The sequence below is a fragment of the Schistocerca gregaria genome, chromosome 3 (assembly GCF_023897955.1).
Source record: "Schistocerca gregaria isolate iqSchGreg1 chromosome 3, iqSchGreg1.2, whole genome shotgun sequence".
Taxonomy (NCBI): Eukaryota; Metazoa; Arthropoda; class Insecta; order Orthoptera; family Acrididae; genus Schistocerca; species Schistocerca gregaria.
This window is the reverse complement of record NC_064922.1, coordinates 534,320,665-534,341,554: the sequence shown is the minus strand read 5'-3', so window position 1 is coordinate 534,341,554 and position 20,890 is coordinate 534,320,665. Positions and strand designations below refer to the sequence as shown.

The 20,890-nt window shown below is 37.2% G+C and overlaps 1 protein-coding gene across 1 annotated transcript in view; it reads left to right on the top strand.

Moving 5' to 3' along the window:
• LOC126354654 (dynactin subunit 2) overlaps positions 1-14,834 on the top strand; it is a 41,211-nt gene extending 26,377 nt beyond the window's left edge. The window contains exons 5-9 of the mRNA XM_050004430.1: positions 1,097-1,254; positions 10,028-10,256; positions 12,661-12,870; positions 14,144-14,246; positions 14,374-14,834. Coding sequence (XP_049860387.1) covers positions 1,097-1,254; positions 10,028-10,256; positions 12,661-12,870; positions 14,144-14,246; positions 14,374-14,555 — 882 coding nt within the window. The 3' untranslated portion in view covers positions 14,556-14,834. The remainder of the gene's footprint in view (positions 1-1,096; positions 1,255-10,027; positions 10,257-12,660; positions 12,871-14,143; positions 14,247-14,373) is intronic.
• The last annotated feature ends 6,056 nt before the right edge of the window (positions 14,835-20,890 follow it).

Sequence of the window (20,890 nt, the reverse complement as noted above, 5' to 3'; positions counted from 1 at the left end):
TCTAACTCCTTTTATCAGTGTGATATATAAACTGTACTTAATTTATTGAACTCTTCCAAATTGTTCTTCATCAAACTTTTACCTAATTATTTATCCATACACAGTGTTCTCTAACAACACTGCACTGTGCATTTGTTAAATACAATACATTGTTTAAAAACAAAGATGATGTGACTTACCAAACAAAAGCGCTGGCAGGTCGATATACACACAAAATTCAAGCCTTCACAACCAACAGTTGCTTCATCAGGAAAGAGGGAAAGACGAAAGGATGTGGGTTTTAATGGAGAGGGTAAGGAGTCATTCCAATCCTGGGAGTGGAAAGACCTTAGGGGAAAAAAGGACAGGTATACACGCGCGCACACGAGCGCGCGCACACACAAGCAGACATTTGTAAATTGGCCTTATAAGAGTGTGTGTGTGTGTGTGTGTGTGTGTGTGTGTGTGTGTGTGTGTGTGTGTGTGTAAGCCTTTCCGCTCGCGGGGTTGGAATGACTCCTTACCCTCTCCCTTAAAACCCACATCCTTTTGCCTTTCCCTCTCCTTCCCTCTTTCCTGATGAAGCAACTGTTGGTTGCGAAGGCTTGAATTTTGTGTGTATGTTTGTGTTTGTTTGTGTGTATATCGACCTGCCAGCGCTTTCGTTTGGTAAGTCATATCATCTTTGTTTTTAGATATATTTTTCCCACGTGTAATGTTTCCCTCTATTATATACGATACATTGTTGCATGATGACAGCATATGAAGTCATTAGACTGGTTACACTATAAAAAAGTTTTAAAAAGAAAAATATCTTTGTGAATATGCAAACTGTGGAGTAGAGCTAAACATATATCCATCAGTTTACTACCAAGAAGAGATCTGTAGTGTACAGAATGTGGAAGAAGATCAATTGGAAGGTTACAAATGAGATGGAAAGACGAGGATGTTGTGAATTGGAGAGTATTGTAATAGTAGGAAATGCTGAACAATAAATTGTGGAGAAAGCAGGAGATTGGAAGAGGCTTTGTGAATAATCTGCACAAGTACAAATATTTCAGGAACAAAGAGAACAAGAAATATTTTTTATAGATAACAAAATGTTACTGTGTTTCAGGAATCGCTGAAGGATGCCCCAGAGCAGCAGCAGCCATATTCCCAGTTAGCAGGTCGTATGGAGCATGTCTGCTCTCAAATGGCTGAAGTTCATTTGGAGGAGGCTCTTGGATCTCAGCTTGTATCAAATCTTTCTGACCCACATAATATGCAACATAAGTTAGTATCTTTCTGTACTGGTGGTAAATATCTAAATGTTTAATATTTTATGCTGGGAGCTGTTAATACTGTTTAACAGAACTGCTGTCCAGTACTCATGTTTGGGAGAATGGGAGAAGTGCTGCCAACACACATGTATAAGAGTACATAAATTATGGTATCTTTCAGGGGACTTCCCCGATGGGGGTGGGGGTTGAATTGGGGAAAGACAGATAGCAGACCCCAGGATGAGAGGGACCCCTCCTGTTGCAAGAATGATCTTTGTCTCCTCTCACCTTTATAACAGATGGGTGCTTGTATCAGTTGACAGTTCTAATATTGTCCATATGAAGGACCAGAGATACCAGCTTTTAAGATAATCATTATAAAGATTTTAGCATACAACTGGAAGATAATCCTCAGCAATGCTTTTCAGGAGTAAAGCTCCATTCTCTGGCTGTCCAAGTTGATCCTACATTAATTTGCACTTCAAACGCACACAAGGTCAAAATTTAAAAACAAATAACATTATTTGAACAGGCAGTCTTAGTTTTATGTAAAAAATGGTGTGATCAGATTCTCTGCTGTGGTTATTCATGTCATTGCCAATCTACCAAAGCATTCCTTCTGTGAAGTCGCATCAGCTGCCTCTTGGTGAACTTCTAGTTTGTAAATGTGTGTACAGCTCTGACAGGTTGCACTGAGTCACCAGCCTTTCCCTAACATTCCAAATTTGTTACAAGGCCCAGGGAGAGATGCTATACCAATGCTTATCTATACAAAATCATTTACATTTATTGTGCTAACTCCCTGAAAAAATAAAAAAAATCATTGAAAAAGGCATTACCAATCTTACCAGTTTGTACATTAAGTACATCATCAGACTTTACCTAGTGGATTGCTATTTAAGCTTCCTCAAGCTGCTTCTTTATAAATTTAGTGTATAGAAGCTTAGTGAATGGTGCCAATAATGTTCCAGTTAGTGCAGCAGATAGGTTCAATGAAATAAACATTATTAAACAGATAGCACTAAATAACTGGTATGATGTGAAGACTGTAAATTATCTTATCTGTATTGGCAAGAAGAAACAGGAAAAAGAAACAGCAAGAGATAAGATGATCATCAGTATTCCATATTTTGGAAAAATCACAGAAACTGGTAAACATGTTCGGCCATACATTGTCCAGTTGACTTTTACAGCAAAAATTTAATGAGATATAGTTTATAGCATGAAGTCGCCAAAAGGCTGGTGATTATAAAATACAGGGGGCATCGTGTGAAGTGAAATATATAGGACAAACAAATAGAAAATTTTCAACAAGATACAGGGAGCATACACACTCTCCCAGTCTGAGCAACTACAGCAGATTGGTGGCTGCCAGACATATTTATGAGACTAGGCATCTCCTTAAAGACACACACGTGTGTGTGTGTGTGTGTGTGTGTGTGTGTGTGTGTGTGTGTGTGTGTGTGTGTGTGTGTGTGGGCGCGCGCGCTGATTTGAAACGTCCTGGCAGATTAAAACTGTGTGCAGACTGAGGTCCCGAGTTTGAGTCTTGGTCCACACACAGTTTTAATCTGCCAGGAAGTATGATGAAAGCCTTGTTTGCCGAAAGCTCACTTTCTGACAGTCTCTTTCTTGTGCCTATCCATGATTCAGGATCGCCTCTATATGGTGAGTAGTAACTCAGAGATTATATACATCATAAAACTGATACAAATAAAATAGAAAGAAACTTCCACATAATATTAATATAAAATTGCTACAAGTAGATCAGAAAGAAAAGAAACTTGGTGTGCTTGAGGAACTTAAAATATCAGTCTAGTGGATTAAGTTTGATACTGTGCTTAATATACAGTCTGGCAAGAATAATGATCCCTCTATCGATGTGTTTTTTGGAACTGTCTGTAGAGCAGGATTTTGCATGGATAACCATAGGTATGATGTGTCTCCATGTACTCTGCAACATCTTTGTAATGTTATGGAATAGCTGGTGGCTCAGGGCAGCCTGTCAGAGCCTTACAAATGTTTACTAGCTAGTGATGCACGGAGATGAAGCTGATGTAACCAGTGTTTACCACTTTACAGAAGGAACACACTGGCGGATGGGTGATAACATAGATAAGTGCTTTACAGAATTTGGTGTTGCCATTTTTAAAATAAGATGAGGACTATATATACAAATAGTTTTATTTATTTCCTTATTTCAGCCTTGTGTGCTTTTAAAATTGCATGTTTATATAGGGTTGCCTGAGAAAATCAGATGATGAGCTTGACTCCAGAACCGCATTGCTGAGGATTATGTTCATAATATTAGTGGTTCTATGCTAAAGTGTTTATAATGGCAGTTAACTGTTGTCTCTTATTGCTATTAAAACTCTTAACAGCTCCTGATTATTCAAATTTATCCATCTTCCAGCTCCTTAATTTCCTACCTGTCAGAGATTTATTCAGTTTTAATATGCAGTCCACAACATAAGGCCAGTTTCAATATCTGCTGTTGGAAATGTTTTTTAGTTTAAAATCCCGTTTTGAAATACATCTTAACAGTGTATAACCATCTTACATGTTTCTTAAGTTAGTGTTAGCAGTGATTAAATTATGTCCTGTACAAAATTAAATCTGGTGGACTTCCCTATCAGACTTCTCATGCAGTCTGTGGTTCTTGTTTTTTTACTTCTTCTCTTTTATTATTGAATTCCAGACCCCATCACAGTTCAATTTTCTTATATCTCATCATACATTGTTTCAGCCTCTTCATCTGCGGAGCTAAGTCATATAAAGATGGTGTCTTTGTGTCCATCTCGGTTATGGTAATAATGTCAGTTTGCTATTCATAATAGTGTACAAGCATTCTATTTTGTTCACTGATGGGTGTATGCCTGCATTATCCCTGTTTATTTTGTGTTAGTAACCCTATATCCACCTTACCAGAACTTCTGTTCTTCCTACCACTGCACTTCACAAATTCTCACAATATCCAACTTCAACCTCTCCACTACATATACTAAACAGTCAATTCAGTTTTGTTAAGTCATACTACACTCACTGTAACTCATCTTGCTGAACACTGTATATTGAACTGGAACACCAGATGATCATAAAGAAGATACGTACTGGAGACTACATCAATTATGTAAGAATAAATTGAAGAGTAACATGACATGACTTAAACCTCAGAGTAATTTAATTTCATTTTATATTTTGAAGGTTGTCACTTCACATCAATATTGTTGTTTACCATTTTTCTTTGTGCAAATTCTGAACACACTTCAGAAGCATCTCAGATGTTACTTCTTTTGACACTGTTTTATGTTTTTGGGGAAATACTCTTCTTGTAGTTTGTACTGACCTAAAGGTCATTTATATTTTGTAAATTTTTGGCGCATTTTAAAGCAAACTTGTCAACTATCCATCTAAGAAGCTCTGCTGATGTGCGTTTTTTGCTTTCAGCTTGGCTACCTGTTTCCTGAAACTGGAAAAAACTTCTTTGTGGCATTAGTGATGAAACTTGTTTTTAAAACTCCAACTGCTTTGCTTAAAATGGATAGTGTGCTGTTGCCTTGACAGATCTGTCAGCATATGTTGTAAGGTTTAGCCTAAGATAACATTAGATTAGTTTTTGTAACAGACCCTGCTGAAGTTTATACACCTACATCAGTTGTGGAATACGTGTGACATGTTTGCAGTACAGGCTATTTTGGAAGGATGAAATTATTTCACCTCTTTTTTTAATTTGCTTTGCGACAGTAATAACAAACCACAGGTGAAGTGTAAGACTGGTTCATATAAGCTGTAAAGCCTTTTTCTTAAGGGAACCTCTTCAGGATAGCTATAACGTGTTATTGTTCTGCCCCCTTCCCATCATACTCTAATTTGGACAGTGTCGCTACATACATGGAACAGGATGATAACGACAACGACGACGCCAGACAAGTAAATTTCATGTTTTTGATCACATTGTTTCCCACTTTCTCCAGATACTATTTGTCTTTACATTTTTATAATAATGCTATCCAGTGAGTGATTTGTCTCAGGTTTTATGATTTTGAATATTACAGATGTCATGAATGATGAAAACTAATAGCTGTTGAGAGATGCTGTTACACAAGTAGTTACTTGGACACATGAAGTTTTGGCACTAGACTCCATCAAAGTTTAGCATCTGAGGGAATCTTTATTGTGTATTCACTTTTTCTGTGCTGGAGGTGCTCAAGCAAAGCTACTACCATACAGCTGTTGGAAATACTATATTATGTAAACTATGTTGATAGTGAGAAAAGTAGGAGAATTAAAATTACCAATATCTCCAAAGTCTGCAAACTCTGAGTCCAAATTGGGCTTGTTAAAGTCTCCTCCTGAACCAGATACAGTGGTTACATGCATGTAATATTCTCTATCTCAGTTGCATGTAATATTCTCAGTTGTACCTTCTGAAACATGAATAAAACAATTAGTCAGTTGTAACAAATGCAGTGGTCAGAAAAAGGTAAAGAAATGGTTGATGTTCTTCTTTTATGTTTTGGAGACAGAAACAATTGTGTATAAAAATGTGCTACAAGACATTTGTGTGCTTTGACAGTTCTGATTTCAGTTTAGTAGAAGCTTTACAGTTGCAAATAGTCTAAAATTTACTTATATGTGCTAGTTTCAGTAACCCATTCTTTTCCCTTTCATCATCAATTACAGTAGATGCACCTATCCTCATTGTGGCTTAACTTTTTATCATTCTCAGTTGTGTGTAATGTTATGTTGTTAATAGTGATGTTAGTTTCACCTGTGTGTTACAGAAGGAAACCAGTTTTATCATTTCATGAATGTTATACCTTTAATTTTGAAAGACATCATCAATTATGTGTGTACTATTTTGTTCCATGTGCTGAGCACTGGACTTTCAGGTTAGAAATGCCTCTGACATTATTTGACTTACTGTAACATAAAAACAGTCCAAACTCTTATTTACGAGGTTTGTAGTGCTGCTCTATATAAGTGCTTATTTTTCTGGTAATGCATCCATTTTGAATCATCGCTAGAACATAAAAACACTGTTTCTTTGTAAGGATGAAGCACACGACATATACTTGGTTGATTACAGTTAGTGAAAATTGCAACATTAAGATGGAGACAGTTGTTTACAATAAAATGTACTTCACAGATTGAGGAAGTTAAAATACACAAATGATGAGAATTACAGAGCTGTACATACATTTCTACTGAGAGATTCAGTACAGTGAGAAGCTCCACACATTGCAAGTGGAGCCTCTACACAGCTTGGTACGGAATAGGAGAAGGCTTAGAGTGCTGTTGGAGAAACACTGCCACACTGCCACTAGCGTTCCTGCAACAATGTTCAACAGTACGCATGTCAGCAAGCTTAACAGTGGTTGTGGGAGGACCACAACGAATAAATTGCCAACCGACCATATCCAGACATGTTCAATTGAGCTACCTGCAGGAGGGGTAGTGCCTCAGATTCTAAAACCTATCTGGTGTAGAGGTTGGTGTTCAGATTCACCTCAACACATAGGTGAGACTGCACACTATAGCTGCTGAAATTAGATCGTCTAATCTCAATGAGGCATAACAGCACCTGCACGTATTCACTTCATTTGATGTCTCTGCACCAACTGAGTATGGTGTAACACTGTACTATCCAGTCTGTGAAGAGGTCACTGCTGGGCCTACATGCCCATCATCTCTCTACAACCTTTGACTTATTATGGTTCTACTGTTCTACACATCCTCAAATTTTGGAGTGATTCAAACCATTCTTTCTGGGTGTTAAAATTTTCACAAACAGTAGTGTAGAGAGAATTAACATGACAATTATGAACCATATATGATTTATAAATAGTGGAAAATTTCAATCTGCCAGCACTTTATCAGATGATGATAGAGAGAACAATGATATTGTGATTCTTCAGCTTTTACCAGTGCACTTTATTTTGAAATAGTAGACAAATGAACTGCCAGATGTAAGTGTTCAATAGGCATAATATTTCGGCAAACTATCATGTTGCGGTCACTAGGTGTGCTAATGAACTGACTGACTGGGGGCCAGCACTGAGCTCTCCTGCTCTCCTCCCTCTGATCAGCTGTTCTATTGGCCGTCTGTGCCCAGAATCCCTTCCCTCACTCCTCCCACCAACACAGTGCTCTGCCCAGGTTCGCGCCCAGATGCACATACTGGTGGTACTTCTGCTTTTCCTACACCTGCCCCAACATCAGTTTGATGTCTGATATCTCATCTCTCTTCTTGACCATTCTAAAAGCAAGGTCTCATGCCGTACTCAGGGGGATGTACCCATTATCACGATTTATTGACAGTTCCCTTACAAGAACCTGAATAGATCGCTTAATGACACAGCCACAGTAGTTAGATGTCTGTTTCAAAACTTTGGTGTGGCATAGTCCATTCCATGTAATTTCCTCAGTCAATGTTCTGCAACTGCAGACGTAATCTGCTGAAATATTGTGTGCCACTAGTGTTCCTGCAACAATGTTCAACAGTATGCACGGTCTTACCTATGTATGTCTTAAACGCATTGACTAGGTATCTGGTAGACCCCGGATTTCTGTAGTGTAAGGTTGTCCGTCACACTGCCAAACCGTGCCCATGTTTTGGCTGGTGTGCAGAAGACCATCGTCACTTGGCGTTTCTGCAGTATTCGTCCTATCTTCCCAGGTAATGCACCACAAAAAGGAATAAATTCTATGGCAGTGTCCTCATGAGAACTGTCTTCTGGTTCCACCAGTTGCACAGTGTGTGTAGGACGTAGGGCTCTTGCAATTTGCCACTCCTTGTAGCTATTCTTCTGGAAAACCACTCTCAGATGTTAAAGTTCTTTGTTGATACTTTAGTTATCAGAGAGAGTGTGAGCACCTGCGTACCAACATTTTGAACATGCTGTTCCACTGAACCAGCTGGTAACATCTGACCGCATGTAAGTGTATGTCAGTGTGTGTCGTCTTGTGGTTCATGCTGTGGCCCAAAGTGCTGTCTGTTCTTCTTTTAACCAAGGCATCCAGAAAGGAGAGCACTGAATCCACCTCAACTTTCAAGGTAAAACTGATGTTCTGTTGTATGGAATTGAGATGTATAAGGAATTCGTTCAGGTTCTCTCTTCCGTGTGGCTATATGACAAAGGTTTCATCTACATACCAGAAGAAACAAGTAAGTTTTTGTTGGGCTAATTCCAGGGCTTCCTCCTTGAAATATTCCTTATACATATTGGTGACAATTGGTGAAAATGGGCTCCACATGCTACTCCTTCAGTTTCCTTGTAGTAACCACAATCAAAAAGTATGTCAACATCAAAATGTAAAAAGATTGGTCACCTCTGCCTCATATTTCTTTCCAATAAGTTCTGAGGATTCCTATAAAGGCACTAGTTGTCGCCAATATGTATATGGATTATTTCAAGGAGGAAGTCCTGGAATTAACCCAGTTGAAACTTACTGTTTGTTCCGGTATGTAGATGGCACCTTTGTCATATGGCCTCATGGAAGAGGAAGCTGAATGTGTTACTTATACATCTCTTTTACCATGGAAGTCAAAGTGAATGGAGTACTCCCCTTTCTGGTTAAAAGACAAGCAGACGGCCCATATGTGTACCGGAAGAAGATGCACACTGAACTATACTTACATGCAGACAGCTGCCATCACCCAGCTCAAAGGAACAGAGTGCTCAAAACATTGGTACATAGGGCTTGCATCCTTTCTGATAACAGGTGTATCAACAAAGAACTTGAACACTGCAGAACAGTTTCCCAGAAGAATGGCGACAAGGAGTGGCAAATGCTGAGAGCCGTACATCCTACTCTCTCTTTACAACTGCCAGAACCAGAAAAGATTCTCAGGACGACATGGCCATTGCATTTATTCCTTTTTGCGGCATGTTATCTGGAATATAGGACCTCGGGAAACACCAGGTGAACAAAGTCTTCTGTCCGCCATCCAAAACTCGGACACTGCTTGGGTGTGTGCAAGATGAATTTGGACTTATCAGATACCTTGCCAGTGTACTAAGACATACATAGGTCAGATGATGCATACTGTTGAAAATCATTGCCGAGAGCATCAACAGCATTACAATTTCCAGGAGCCTAACAAGTCAACAGTTGCAGAACATTAGCTGACTGAATTACATGGAATGGACTATGATACCAAAGTTATGAAACACGCATCCAACATCTGGGACTGCATAATTAAGGAGCCTGTTGAGATTCTAGTAAGGGAACTCTCTATAAATCGTGGTAGCAGGTACGTCCCGAGTAAGGCATAGTACCTTTCTATTAGAATGGTCAAGAAGAGAAATGAGATCAGACACCAAGCTGACTTCAGGGTGGAGGAACAGCAGAGGTGCCACAAGCACACACATTTTGGCATGAACCTAAGACAGAGAACTGTGTCGGTGGGAGGAGTGGTATAGTGAATCTAGGCATGGATGGCCAATAGAGCAGCTGATTAGGGAGAGGGGGCAGGAGATAAGACTGGCTCTGGCATGCCATTAGTCAGTTCATCAGTGCATGTTTGTTTGCCGACATTGTGCCTATCGGACACTGACATCCAGCAGTTCACCCGTGAGCTGTTTTGACAATGAGTACTGTGTTCCATATTCATCATCGTTTCTTATCCGTAATTCTGGAAATATTCTAGAATGGATCTGAGAACATATGTGTGGTTCGTGACAGAACATATATATTTAACAAAATAATGTATTGAAAATATCCTTTTTGCCCACATGACTAAAGGAACACTAATATTTCTTTTTTCTTTTTTCTGAAACTAGAAAGCTGCTTGCAAAACTAGAAGGCTTGTGTCAGACAAATGCAGATGCCACAAAAGTTAAAACAAGCAAGGAAGATCAAAGTATTTCTGCAAATGACAGCAATGGGTTGTTGTATCAACTTACCTATCAGCCTGAGCAAGCCCGCCTAGCCCACACTTCTCGTATTGCTGATCTGGATCAGCGGTTGCATCGTTTGGAAACAGTACTTGGCCCAGAACCAGTAAAAGTGGTTTGTCATTTTTTTTTTCATTTTCTATAAAACTCAGAAATTGCAGAAAAAGTTAATGTGCTTAGTCTGTATTGTGATGGGATATTAAAAATGTGAATACTTATCTTTAACAGTCAAAGTTTGAGACATATTGATTTTTCACTAGCTTTATGTGCTAATGAATAAATATTTGTAAACTGATGTATTCTATACCATTATGACTTTGAGTGCCGATAGATCAGTGTATACTGGCACAGGATAAGGAATATATAATTTTGTCCTTTTTTTCCACTATGGTTCTTCTGGAACTTCAAGAATTACCTAGTTATATTTACTAAAAGGAAATGTAGCATGACATTAATTAAAATGACAATGTTTAGACTCAACAAGCTGGTCTTTGATAGCATTCTCTTGTAATCTCTCTTAAGAATTTCTCAATTATATCACTTTCTGAATAACAATGACTGCACAAAAACTAAATTATTGTGAAATAAGTGCAGAATTTTGAAAAGTTTGTTCCAGAACTAAGAACTTCGCATTGTACTCACAATGGATTTCCTACCAGGTATTTTATACTAATCTGCACTGTTTAGTTTTACATGAAAGAGCATTTCTTAAACTATTTTTTGTACATAGTTGTCATAATTGTTCAGACATTTGTCATAGTGGAAAACCAACTTTTCTGTGCCCTCATTGTAGAAAGATGCCGCCATCGAAGACAGCCATGCCTGAACACCATTTTTTCTTAGTTTTCTGTCTGTTTAGCTCCTTCCAGAGGTGAAAAAGTCAATGTGATACACAGAGAAAACTTTGCCACACAGTTGAAAACAAAAGGCATGGAATACTTGATTCATCACAATGCATGTCGTCATTGTGTTGGTGTCACTCAAAACTTTATTCAACAATTCGGTAGGTAGCAGTTAGATCACCCACTGTACAGCCCTGATCTCATACCGTCTATCTCTTCTTCTTGAACCTGAAGTGTGATTTAGGAGGAAGGTGCTTTGACAGTGGTGGTGACACAAAAATCAGTGTTCAGCAGTTACTGTCTTCACTGATGGCATCTTTCTCTCATGAGGGATAGAAAAGTTGGCTTCCCATTGTGAAAAATGTTTGAGCAAGTATGGCAACTATGTAGAACACTAATTTTAGAAATGCTCTTTCTTGTAAAAATAAATTTTGGCTCCAAATAAAGTTTTTTGAGTTTTTTCTGAAGCAGTACTTACTTTCTGGACATGTCTTGTTTGATGGCATACAAAACGTATGTCATTGATCACACTCTTGGGACTCTGGAGTGGAATAAAGTATTTTACAATTCATCCATTTTTCAGTGATAGTTTTCAGTTTATTTATTGGCACTGTGTAGGCACTTTTGGGATAGTTTATTGAAGTTGACAAGGCCAAGATATTAGTAGCAGTTGTGGATCTTTGCAAGCCTAGCTTAGTGCATGTTAATTGTATGTGCGCTTCTTGTGTTATACTTATGGATTAGCATTCTTATGTCATACTTGTGTTGATTTCCTTTAAAAATGGAAAGTAGATACAGACATTTGTTGGAAATAATCTTTACATGTTTCACTTGAGCTGAGTCATGCAGTGAACCTGATAACTTTCCTTTTACATTTAAACAGTAACTTTGAATGCACAGAACTACTTCATAGTAGTATTCCTTGATTCAGATGAAAGTGGAAGACTGCAGAATACCATACTATTAGACATCTAAACAACATTGCTCCACAGCATGTACTAGTCTGCCATATACCTTCCCTATGCGAAACCCTAATAGCTTTACTGTACAGAGCATTCAGATGAAAGATGCCTTCAGTTTTATTGTTATTTTTCTGTTGTACTGAATTTGCTCGAAACCTGGCAATACAGAGCTCCATTGCTATCCCCATGCTGTGTTGCACATTTTCGCAATTGGTATAAAGTGAGGAGTGTTATCTGCATATTGCACTGTATCACATGATACAATTGTAGGTGACCCATTTATGTAAATAATGGATCGGGAATGTCCAAAAACAGATCATGTGATTAAACCTTTTGTAACTGAAAGACACTCTGATTTTTTATTACTTATTCCCATTCACTGTTTCCTATTATCCAAGTAAGATTGCATTAGACATAGAGCATTTTCTCCTACTCCTTAGTGGTGTTTTGTTGATTAGAAATCGTAATCAGATGCTTTTCTTATGCCCAACATTGCTGCACAGCTTATGTCTTATTTTTCAAAGCAGTTATATACTTTTGTTATCACGCTCTCGTAATATTAGCTCATCTTCTTATGTGTACAGCTTTCTGTTGTTTTTGATATTATATGTACAAATGAGGCTGGTAAATAGTTATCCAGAAATGGCACAGCATTACAATTAAGCATATGCTATGCATGCTACAGTTACTACACTGCATGAATGCCTTGCTCCAGGTGGGTCTTACAACACAAGACATCGGTGGACAGAGAGATGCTCCTAATGGTCTGTTGGAAATAACTCAGCAGCTGAGTGCTCGTGTTGCACTTCTGGATAATTCTCGTCTTGATCTGGCTGAATCTCGGCTTGCAGCTCTCTCTGCCAAAATGGATGCACTAGCTGAAAAGGGGCAGACTGCAACTCAATCTGCTGACAGGGATGCTAAGGTAATACCATTGATTTGCTGATGCCTTTGTAAATGGTAAGCCATTCTAGTGCCACAGAGCATACCCTGCATTAGGAAGTAAGCTCTGGTTTTAGTACAAGTGACTTTCACCCTATGATAAAGTTTCTGTATTAGCACTTAGTTGCTGAAAATGTCTACAGCAGATCTGCAAACATCTGTGGCTAGGTGTTTTAACATGCCACAAATCAACACATAGTATTACAGGTGTTTAATATAACTGGATAGAAAAAGTTACTCACCACTTAGTGGCAGGAGAACACATAAAAGGAGGTTATACTTACACAAGCTTGCAGAGCCAGTGGCTTCTCCTTCCAGCAGAAGGGCTGAAGGGGAAGGAAGAGGGGTCAAGGAAAAGCACTGAAATGTTTTAGGAAAAGAAGTAGATTTTGGATAAATCACCCAGAACCCCAGGTCAGGAGAGACTTGCCAGACAGGATAAGAAGGAAATACTGACTGTTGGGAATGCACCGGATGAGATTTGAAGACTTAAAAGCTTAAAGGTGGCAGACAGGGTAGTATGCAAGGCAAAGATTGCTGCTAAAACATCGTGCACAAGTTAATATAAGTGAAAAGCTTAGTGAATGGTACGTAACAGAGATGGGAGGGGTAAGACAAAAAATAGATACATCAGAAAATGAAAGATGTCCTCACTGAAGGTCAACACACCTCTGGCCACATTAAATCTACAAACAAGCAACAGTACTTAAATTTTGACAGTTGCAATTCTTTCCATGTCAGACGTTCCCTACCATACAGCCTTGGCATTCTAGGCAAACGTATTTGTTCGGATGCAAACTCTTTACAGCAATACACTACCATTCTCATCTGGGCCTTCACTGGATGTAATTACCCCACCATCCTAATTCAAGAGCAGATTTCCCAGGCCATCACATCCAATCCTGGTATTACTGATCCTTCCAAAAAAACTTCGGAGCACACCACTTGTCACTAAGTATTATCCTGGTCTTGAATGTATTAATCAGCTACTTAGACAAGGCCTTGGCTTCCTAAAATCATGACATGAAATTAGATCCATTCGTAAGTATAACGTTTTTTTAAGTGTGTTTTCTCTTGCTGTCGCTTGGAGGGTAGATTTTTTTATCTACTCAGTTGCATTATATTGTGAAAAATTAATTATTTTTGTTGTAGAAATTTGTTGCATTAATCCATAGAGATTGTATCTTGCATCACTTATGCCTAATACAGAATTTGGTTTTTGTACAGATTTTTTAAAATTGTTTAATTTTTCCCAGATTATGGAATTGTATGATTTGGTTAAGAAAAGTGGTGACATGTCTCAAATGCTACCACAAATTGTTGACCGCATGTTAGCTCTGGAAACGCTTCATCATCAAGGTAATTTCACTGTTTCAGAAGTTTATAATTTAATGTGGCAGTAAAAATAGGCTATATGACATCTGGATTATGACTGGATTTAATTGTGCTTTTTGATCTACACCGTTACATGTGTCCTTATTTTCAGCCGTTGATTTCAGCAAGTCATTAGGTCAGTTAGAACTAATACAGCAGCAGATAACAACAACACTGCAAAATAATGAAGACCTAATAAAGCAAGTACAGCAGACCTTTAGCCAGAATTTGGAATCTATCAAGAAGAATCTAGGTAACTTAGATGCAAGAGTGGATGCTTTAAAAAAGAAATGAAATTTAATTCTGTAAGATGGATGTACTTTTCTTTACTATTGTAAAGGTGCACCGTAAGTTTCCAGTCTATTTATTACATTAAAAGTACTTATGCAAGAAATGGAATAATTTTGTGAAAAGCTTCAACCACATTTAATTTTTCCTGGCGGCAATTACTGAGTCAATGGAACAGTATTGTGAAAGATAATATTTTTCTTGCTTGTAAATGCAAAACAAGATAAAAAGCTTAGCTTTCATGTTTGTAATATTTCCACTAATAAACTATTATTTAAGAAAAGACCAGAAAAGAATTCTTGTGTATCATATGCTGTTTTCCTGTTGTTCACGTTTAAAGTTTCCTATTTACTACTTTTATTACATTTCTTATATAGGGCCCATCCACCCGCCTGAGGTTCAGGAAAAAATACTTGGTTGCTTGACCATTTCAGAAACATATTTGATACCTGCTGGGTGAATTTCCCAATGTTTAGTGGGCTCAAAAAATCTTTAAAAAAATTTTTGTTTAGCATTTAGAAACAGTGACTTTTTTCCAGGACGGACACACACACACACACACACACACACACACACACACACACACACACACATTATTTGTATTGTCTATACAAGACATCCACATGTAATGAAACTTTGCAGTCATTTCAGTTACTCAAAATAAATTTGGGGAAACAGATCTTGTTTTCCACTATGTTATGTTTGTTTTGGTTTTCTTTTACATATCCATTTACACAGAATCTTCGTCAGGTATCTCAATGGAATGCTGCAAGAGAATTGATGACTAACAGCAGAAGATAATGACAGAGAAAAATAAAATGGCTACATTGTGACCCAGTTAAATCACGTACTGAACATAAATTAGCTTGTAACTATGTGCCAGTAAACTGAATCCATTTTTCAGAAATTATCAAAAAGCAATTCTTGCATTATTTACACAAAATTTGATGATGATAAATATCAAGAATGAAGAATTTCTTTGTAATGGAGTCCTCTAACTCTAGACTTAGGAATAAGAAAAGTAAATTGTCGGTATCAGTACTGTGCATTAAAAATCAGAAAAAAAAGAAGTTTGAGGAAAGTGTGAAAATTTCTATTCCCAATTTCCCTGTAGCCCTTTGTCGGAGTTTGTGCCTAGTGGGCACAAAGGGAGAACCGATAGAGGTACTCAGGGTACCCTGCGCCACACACCGTCAGGTGGCTTGCGGAGTATGGATGTAGATGTAGTGAATGTGTACATTCTGAGTTTGGGGCTGGTGAGTACCATACACATTAAATAACAATAAATATAATCAATTTTTGAAAATATAATGTAATTGGATAGATAGAAAGATCTAGTCACCAAGCTGCAGCAGGAGAACACATACATAAAAAATGTTTTACTTATGCAAGCTTTTAGAGCCGGTGGCTTCTTATAGAAGTTTTGAAGGGGAAGGAAGAGGGGTGAAGGGAAAGGAACTGGAAAGGTTTAGGAGAAGGGGTAGAGTTAAGAAAAGTCACCCAGAACCCCAGGTCAGGTGAGAGTTACCACCTGGTTATTTTCCCCTGACCTGGGGTTCTGGGTGACTTTTCTGAGCTTTACCCTTTCTTCTAAGCTTCTCCAGTTCCTTTCCCTTCACTCCTTTTCCTTCCCCTTTAAGCCCTTCAGCTGGAACAGGGAGCCACTGGCTACAAAAGCTTGCACGAGTGAAATCTTTTTGTATGTGTTCTCCTGCTGCCACTTGATGAATAGACTTTTTATCTGTCCAGTTGCATTGCATTAACCTCTAATATCAAAAAGTGGGGCACCACCACTCAAGGTTTGTAATGCTTGCCCAGATAGTGCATAGTTCACTACTTTCTCATGGATCCATATATAATACCTTAGATTTCAAATTCAGACTTATTTAAAGCATTTAATTCTGTTGGAAATAAATACCAAATGTAGAGCAGTCGCCAAGTAAAGTCGGGGGAACTCAAGTGACAGAACACTGTTGTGGTATATGAAGAAAAGAGTGACACTTCCAGAAATTTCTCTCTTTACATCTGGTCCATTCCACATCAAGAGATTCAGGAAAGAATACTTGGTTGCTTGACTATTCCAGAAAAAATTGGTACCTGGTGGGTGAATTCCCTAATGTTTAGTGGGCTCAATAACATTTTCAACAAAATTTGTTTATCATTTATAAACAGTGACATTTTTTCAGGTCACAAGTGGTTTTTTTGCATTTATAAGCACCTGCAGTTTTTTAATTTTGAGCAGTGGATTACCCCCAGACATTTTAAATAAGAAGCATTTAGTTCAACACACACTGGACTATAAATTAAAACCATTACCTAGCTGAATGTATTCATTAATATATTTTTAATGGCTTAAAGTTACTGCTCACAAATTAAAAAAAAAATTAACAGTATTTTTCCAAAGTAGTAGTAATTTCTCAGCCTTAACATTTTTTGTTCTGTTGCACTACACAGAATAGTTGCTTTTTAGAGTGTATCAGTATTGAGAAGCTTACACTTACAAAATACACTTTTTAAAAATGGATCTTTTGAATTTTTTCATTCTTTGGCCTGCAATATCTTTGTTACGGGACAAGATAAAATCTGAAAATTACATGCTTTAATAGACTTTTGATATCAAACTTCAGTATAAATTTCAAATTTGAGATTCAGTAGGAAGTTACGAAGAAGAAAATTACGAATATGAGTCAAAAATACATTTCTTAATATATGGATTACTGGAATAAAGTATATAAATTATATCATTCAAACACACAAAACACTGAAATTAAAGTAACGAATGATTTTTTTGTGAAACAATCCTCTGCAAGTCTGTACAGACTCACAGATTCGTCTGTGTGTTGTCTTCCCTCTATCACCACCGTCTGTTCGCACTCACTCAGTTAACAGTGGGCTCCTGAAGTGTGCAGTTTAACAATGGAGTCTGTGTTCTGTTGGTGTTTTTATTAATGAAGCTTGCAATAAGAGTATATATGGAGTGTTTCATAAAGACATTACTTTAACTGAAGATTATAGTGAGGAAGAAAAAGTGTTATTTTACTTAAGAGTTGTCTCAGAGGTTAACTCAACTTGTAAGTACCATGAAATTAAACAATTAAAGAAATTTCATCTTCTTTTTGTCCAGTCTTCCTTGCATCCTTTTAAACGTAAGAAGCCTATAATAAAAGACATGAGAGAAATAATGTTTGATCATTATTCTAAAAATAAAAGCCATTGTATCAATATAATTCCAGGAAACCTGTGATGTCCAACATGTTATTCTAAGATATTTGCCATTGACAAAAAAAAGGTTTGGTGTTAGTTCACACAAATAATTTTGTGACTCATCAGAAACTATAAAGTTGATTTAGTTCATGAAATCCTAAGTGTATTGCCTGCTCGTAAAATTAGAAACCTAATTGAAGAAAGACCTTTTTCATTTAATGCAAAAATTGAAAGTGGCAACTACTGTAAAAAAGAGTTTGGAAGTTTCATTTCAAAAGAAAAGTTGGCCTAAACCAGATGGAAGTTCTAATAATTCTCCAACTGAATATGATGATTTCATAGAAAACCTAAAAATTGAATGTTATATTTCAAACAAAGAGGATAAAGTTAAGATTATTGATTTACTACCAAATTTTTGGAGTTGAGCAAAAGTTAGTGCTGAATATAGTGTCCGAATTTGGTTAAATTAACAAGGCAGTTAGTAAAAGAGCCGGGAATTTTATGTGCACTACAAAAGAAAAATGCATGTAATTTCTTAATTGAAAATGTTATTAGGCTTTAACAATATTATAAAAAGGAAAGTTGCTACTTACCATATAGTGGAGATGCTGAGGAACAGATAGGCACAACAGAGAGACTGTCACAAATAAAGCTTTCAGCCAGTAAAGCAGTCTTTTTGTTGTGCCTATCTGTGACTCAGCTTCTCCTCTGCATGATGTGTAGCAACTCTCCTTTTCGTAATATTGTTACAGTCCATCCTGGATTTTCCACTGTTTGATTATTAAGTTTTATGAAGACAACAATAACAGCTGTTTGATGGCTGGCAATAGAGATTGTGTTTTTGTGAAAGAAAATGGTACTAAGGTTCAGAGACAAAAAAAGGTTGATATTGTGCAGTTTAAATGAACTATTCACTGAATTCAAAAAAGGAAAATCCTGTCATTAAAATTGGAAGGTTGAAATTTTGTGAGTGGAGTCCGAAACAGTGTATTGTTGCAGGGGCATCTGGCACCTATAATGTTTGTTTTTGTATCACCATAACGTAAAGTTCATGATGGATGGGACCAATCTTAGTATTGACTGTAAAGACCTTTTTTTTAACTTCTGGTTTGCAGTATTGACACAGTTGTATGATCATGGGAAAATGTCAGAACTGTCCAGGCAAACAAGTTTTACTTGACATGTTTAAGGAATAGGAAAAAGACGATTTGATGCCTGATAATATAGAATACAAACAGTGGGTGACACTAGATAGAACAGAAATAATGATAATTACAGCCCATGAGAAGAGTTTTTGAAGTGTTGGTAGCTAACCTTGAAAACCTGAAAATGCATCACTTTATTGCCGAAGGTCAGGGTAAATTTCTTAAAGACAAAAAGCAAACCTTAGCAGTTGATGAATGCTTAGTTCTTGTCGGCTTTTCTGAAAACTATTCCTTTGTTGTTAAAGATGAAGTATAAGTGCGCCACGGGGTAAACAAACAGGCCACAGTCCGTCCATATGTGTTCTATTATAAAGAGCAAGATGAACTAGAGTTGCAATTTTTGTGGCATAAGTGACTACCTTGAACACAACGATACAGTAGTGGAAGCTTTTCAACTGAAATTAGCAAACTATGAAAACAGCACCGCCATAAGCAAACTGATCTACCTCCTCTGATGGCGCTGAAAAAAAAAGGAAAAAAAATTTACCATCTCGCAAAGAAGACGATGGACTTAATGCAGGAAGGTACTTTTTTTGCATGACACCATAGGAAGAAAGCATGTGATAGCGTTGGGGGTACAACAGAGTGAGATGTCACAGAAGCTAGTCTGCAGTGGACCTATGAGAACCAGATCTTGACACCTCAAGAAATGTTTAAATTCTGTAAAGAACAGGTAAAAGGGATTATCTATGTTTCTGTAAAATGTGAGGAAATAAAAGAACTCTACACCAGTGTCTTGGAGGAAATACTCAACACTTGTCACATGATTAAAGGTAGCCAACTTGGTCAAGTACAGGTTCACATCAATGTCCCCTGGTAGTGAATGTCATCAACGTGAAAAACTTGCACCACTGACACTTAAAAGACTTTGTGGCTTGTGTGTATGGTGTACAGTTGTGGATTGTCAAAGTTGATAATACTGATTGTCAAAACCAAGATGTGCATGTTACATTGTACCATCTGCCAGGACCAAGACCCTTGTTGAAAAAAGTTGAAAAGGATCAAGTCTGGATGCCTGTTAAAAATGTACTGAAGAAGCTGCCTCCCTTGGAATTTAAAAATGCGAGTGGGTGACCTTTTAACCTAATGGCCAAGCTGAGTGAAGAAATTTCTATTTTGTTCACTGAACTATATAGTAAAAACAAAAAAGGTGAGAAGATAATTGGTTGGCTCATTTAAAAAAATGTTATCAGATATATGTTTGTCATGTAACTGATACACTTTTATCAGTTAATCCAGATATTAAGAAATGTATTTTTGACTCATATTTGTAATTTTTTCATAAAAACACTACTTTTTCGTCCTCACTGTAACCTTCAATTGAAGTAATGTCTTACAAAACACTCCATACATGTTTTTATAGCAAGTTTCATTAATAAGAACACCAACAGAACATTGAGACTCCATAGTTAAAATGCACACGTCGAGAGCTCATTATTACCTGAGTGAATGAACAGCTGTTGGTGCAAGGGTGAACACAAGAGACTTTTACAGGCTTGTCTGTTATTCTGTACAGACTTGCATATGCTGTCTACTAGCCTGCTGAAACTTTCTGCAGTAGAATGCTTCACCAAATAAATATTCATTATTTTAATTTCATGTGTTTTGTGTGTGTTAAATGATATAATTTATTCCATTAGTCCAGATATTGCAGGTGTTCTTATTAATGAAGCTTGCTGTAAAAGCATGTATGTAGTTTTATATCTTTAAGGTCTATTAAGGATTTAATTTTCAGATTTTTAATTGGTCCCCTAACAAGGATACTGTAGGATAAAGAATGAAAAAATTTAAAAAATCCATTTTTTATAATAGTGTATTTTTAAGGGCAAGCTTCTCACCACTGATACCCTCTAAAAAATAACTGTCCTGTTTAGTGTAATAGAACAAAAAATATTAAGGCTGAGAAATTATTCCTTCTTTGGAAAAATACTG